This window comes from Echinops telfairi, unplaced genomic scaffold, assembly GCF_000313985.2.
Source record: "Echinops telfairi isolate 266 unplaced genomic scaffold, ASM31398v2 ScPeMD7_7469;HRSCAF=8507_1, whole genome shotgun sequence".
In the NCBI taxonomy this organism is placed as follows: domain Eukaryota; kingdom Metazoa; phylum Chordata; class Mammalia; order Afrosoricida; family Tenrecidae; genus Echinops; species Echinops telfairi.
Genome location: NW_022111373.1, coordinates 1,471,458 through 1,476,079, shown reverse-complemented (window position 1 = coordinate 1,476,079; position 4,622 = coordinate 1,471,458). Strand labels below are relative to the sequence as shown.

Sequence of the window (4,622 nt, the reverse complement as noted above, 5' to 3'; positions counted from 1 at the left end):
TCAGGTTATTAATGCCTAGGATCTCGATCGTTAGGTATCATCTTTTTTACAACTGCCAGTTTCCCTAAGTTCATACTTAAACAACCTGGGCGGGGGAAATCAACTCCCATCCTCCCAATTCTGAAACTCTTGGAAAAAGTCAAAATGTACAAGACTCCAACCACTTTTAGAAACTTATCTTCAAAGTAGAAATTCATCTATAAAGGTTCTAAAGTTCTTTTAAAATTTCCCAAGTGTGCCTCCTCAACTACTTAAAAAAACACAACCCAACTTTTATTGGGGGCTCTTACATCTCTTATCACAATCCATACATTCCTCCAATGTGTCAAGTACATTTATTTGCAAATATGCCGCCATCATTTTCAAAGCATTATCTTCCCAGTTTTCCTCAAGTACTTTAAAAGCAGGTTTTAAAAAAAGTTGGAGTATGAGTACATACGTAATTGTGTTTGAAAAGTATAAATCACGATATTGCAAGTATCTTGCTAGGTTAGCTGCCATCTGTTTTGGACACCAGATAGCAATTTGCAACATTTCTAGGCCACATATGCCCTCCTAAAAGTCAGTCACATGTTCTTAGGCCAAGTAGCATAACTTAACCATAGCTCTCAAACTTCCACATCAATGCTTAATAAAACAAACCTCACCAAGTCAACTACAGCTCACAACAACCCTGTAAAGAAAAGACCCCTGTGGGTTTCTGAGGCTGTAAATTGTTATGGGAGCAGAAAGCCTCATCTTTGTCCATTCGAGTTGGCTGGTAGGTTTGAACTGCAGACCATGAAGTTACTAGCCCAGTGTTACCCACTATAACAGAACTACTCTATGCTAAGAATTCCTGGATTCTAAAACTCATCGAGTAATGTTCTAATCACCACCCACCTGCAACATGCCAACTTCCTGTTCTATTGTATATCAAATTTTCTTCATAGGGTAGTTCACTGCAATAAGAAATACTGATTGTCCTCTAAACCGTCTCCCTAGATAGCCATAGGAATTAACAGGATGGCTTTTGTCTAGCATACCACTTCCCAGAGCTGCAGCCAGTCCCCATGTGGTTTCGTAACAAAAACAAGAACAAAAACAAAAACACTACCTACTGGGGGGAAAAAAACCAAAACATTTACAGTATTTGAACATTAAGATTAAGTTCTTTTATTACAAAAGTCTATACAATGAAGTGCCAGACACAGTAATGCAATTACACGGGTGGACATATATATCTATATATTATCTGTATATAGATATACAGTTTTGACTTGTACTAAGGTAAAACTATCAGATTGCCTATTTCTACCATCTACTGCTCAACTATGACACACAATACTGTCACATAGTGTAAGTGCTGCCATGCCACTTTTATCTATTCTACTTAACAGCCAAACATTAACATTGAGTAACAAACATCATGAAGCAGCTGTTAATTTTAAAATGAAACCAGTCAGGCCACTGACTTATAAAAATATGGTACTCATATAGATTTAAGCATTATAAAGAAGGAATATATTATTTAAAACATTTAAATAGTGCATATGGACATTTTTGCATGTGGCATATAAAACACAAACATTCACATAAAACAATACACAGTGCACATTAAATCTGATGTTTAGATACACTCCTGTCTGGAGACGGAGAGAAATGAACTAAAATGCACACTGCATGATGGATTCAAACCCAAGTGACACATTTTCTGGTGTTTCAATTTTACTTTTCAAGGTATATATTATGAATAACCTAGCTGTATCAAAAGGAAACCATGCAAAAAAGGGCTGGATTTAGTGCTTGTTTTATTCCCCAACTACACATTCACTACCACTGCGTTTTCCCTCCCCCTCCCCCCCCCAAAGGCATTGCACACACAGGTGAAATCTGAAGTACTAGAAACACTATTTATTATCAAGCTACTTCATGTGCTTACTATGTAATAATGCCAGAAACCCGAGGTTCATGCTTCCCTCACCTTATTAAAGGATGTTGCAAAAGTCTGTTTTGATACATAACTGTTACTATTAGCTAGTAAGAAAACCATGCATGAATCACTGCATGCAAAACATGGCCACAGTCAAAACAAGACACTTATCAATCCAAAAACGCACCAGGGGGAGAAAAATTAACACTTAGATTAAGCCTGACCAGAATCAGCTATTAATGACTGTTGTATTGTTAGCACAAATAAACTCACCATTCTATGAAAAAAATTAGAACAATACAGGTAGATTACCTTAAGAAAGCCATGCAAAGCCAATGAAAAAAGATATGCTTACAGTATGTGTCAAGGGGCATACCACTACACATCTCATAACCAGCTGCTTTAAACAACATGTGATCGAGCAAAAGGATGTTTTGGTGTGAATTTTGCCGATTAAAAGAAACAAAACAATGCGACCCCCCTGAAGATACATGTAAAAATTGCAGTGGTATTAGCCCTTGTTAAAAATAAATTTACTTTAGGCATAATGACTATTTTGCCAATGTAGGCCCTGTTGATTGAACATACAAGTCAGAGCACCAACAAACTTCCTGCATACTGACATGGCAATTTTCTCACATTATCTGGAGGTGGGTGGGGGAAACAACTCAGATCTGACCCAGACAAATCACATCATCACCAGCTGATACACAGGTAACTGAGAAAACAAATAGTAACGTAAGTCCCATAGGCAGCATGTGATATAATTCAATTGTGTGTGTGATGTATATTTTTATTATACTTAAAACAAGGCCACTTTTTGGTCTACCCACTGTTATCTTCATTCAGAAGTTGTGTGACCACTGAAGTATGAGATTTTGCTAGCATACTACCTGTGAGAAAGTGTCATTTTGGGAAGTGAACAAAAAGGTGGCTCCATAGTTGGACTTGAATTGTCAGTCTGATTTTGGTTTGCTAGGAAAAGATAGAACACAGTTGCATATTTGCACTTTTATAGGCTTTTCTTTCAAATTTCCAGTCATTCTGTAAGAAAAAGGCAAGCGAAGAATTCAGTGTGGTGTGAAGATTTTCCTCTCAATTTTCTTCAGTAATGGCAAAATATAATAAAGTTGATAATAACGAAAAACTTGTATTTCCAAAGTTCTTGAAGTTGAAAGGATGAAATTCTAGTCTTTAGAGGACAGGATTTATCTGTAGTACAAAACAGTGAAGGAAACTGCATTTTTACTAAAGATGGAGAGATCGAGCTGTGGCTAATCTGAACATCACTTAAGCTCCCTGTAGAGGGCCTACTTACCCTCCCATAATTTCTTTAGTGGCACCACAACCGAGTACAAATTGAAGCTCTGTGTGCCTAACAAAACGAAATCAAGTACCAGCCAAGAATACATGATGGTAGCAAGGAATATAACTGATTTTATGATGTTTCAAAGGATGTTTTATATGGATTTTGAAGAATCTTGTTTGCTGATAAGAACTTCAAGAAGCCTAAGTTTGGCTTTAATTTTCTTGTACTCCCTGTACTCCTCAAGCACTGGAACACGATCCTCTTTTTGGGCATTCCTAGGGAAAAAAAAAAAACTTTAATATTCTAAAAATTAACCAGAAAATAAAGACCCTAACCAGTTGTCCTAATATAAGATACAAAGTCATCCCAATATAACTTCAAACAAAAAGTTGCCCTGCAAACACCATAATTCAGCACGGCAGGCACCACAGTGCTAGTCCATGTGGAGAAGAAACATGGAGGAAAGGGAAAAAAAAGAATCACAAGGTTAATAGCTCAAACCCATCAGCTGCTCCTAACGAGAAAGTTGAGGCTATCTACTTCCATAAAGATTTAGTTTCAGAGCCCTTACGTAGAGGTGGCTATGAGCTGAAATCACAGTGAGTTTTGGTTTATATCCATCTTCAAGGAAGACTCCTAGAATATATTTATTTTTGATGAGTTCCTTTTATATATGAGTTCCTAAAGATTACATATTATACTTTTTAAAAAAAATCAATTTATTGGGGCTCATAAAATTCATCACAATACATAGATCAATTGTGTAGAGCACATCTATACATTTGTTGCCCTCATCATTCCCAAAATTCGCTTGCCTCTTGAGTTCAATATTACACTTTTAATCAGTGATCAAATTAGGTAACTAGAGGTTACCAAAATATTTCAATAAGATATCCATTGCTAGACCCTGATATTGTCATTAAATATTGGAGGTCTACATTGGATCATTTAATATATTTAGCTAATTGTGGTTTCAATGAACTGATATAAAAATAAACATTGCACTCTATTCTAGCAATAGTAGTATTCCCATTTTATACTAATAATGACTCAATTCAATCAATTTAATGACTAGGTACACCCATCAAATCATTCTAACTATAATTATGAGCAAAATTTTCCCCAATATGATAGAGACAGAAGGTATTTGTATAATACCCCTCCTGATCTTGAGATTTTCTTAAAAATATATGCTAGCCTATATAGGAGACTCTCAAAGCAGAAGAAATTGTTACTTTTTTTAAAAAAGTAAAAACACTTGGGAATTTGTAACACAGTGAGTGGCTTGGTAAAGCACCCAGTTGGTTTTTTCAAAAATCATTTTATTAAGAGCTCTTACAGATGTCATAGCATTCCATAGTTCAATCACATCAAGCAGTATTGTACAACTGCTACCACAAT

The 4,622-nt window shown here is 35.9% G+C and overlaps 1 protein-coding gene across 1 annotated transcript in view; it reads right to left on the bottom strand.

Moving 5' to 3' along the window:
* Positions 1-1,131: 1,131 nt before the first annotated feature.
* Positions 1,132-4,622, bottom strand: part of FAM13B (family with sequence similarity 13 member B) — a 66,843-nt gene continuing 63,352 nt past the window's right edge. The window contains exon 20 of the mRNA XM_045285032.1: positions 1,132-3,496. Within this exon, the coding sequence (XP_045140967.1) occupies positions 3,373-3,496 (124 nt within the window). The 3' untranslated portion in view covers positions 1,132-3,372. The remainder of the gene's footprint in view (positions 3,497-4,622) is intronic.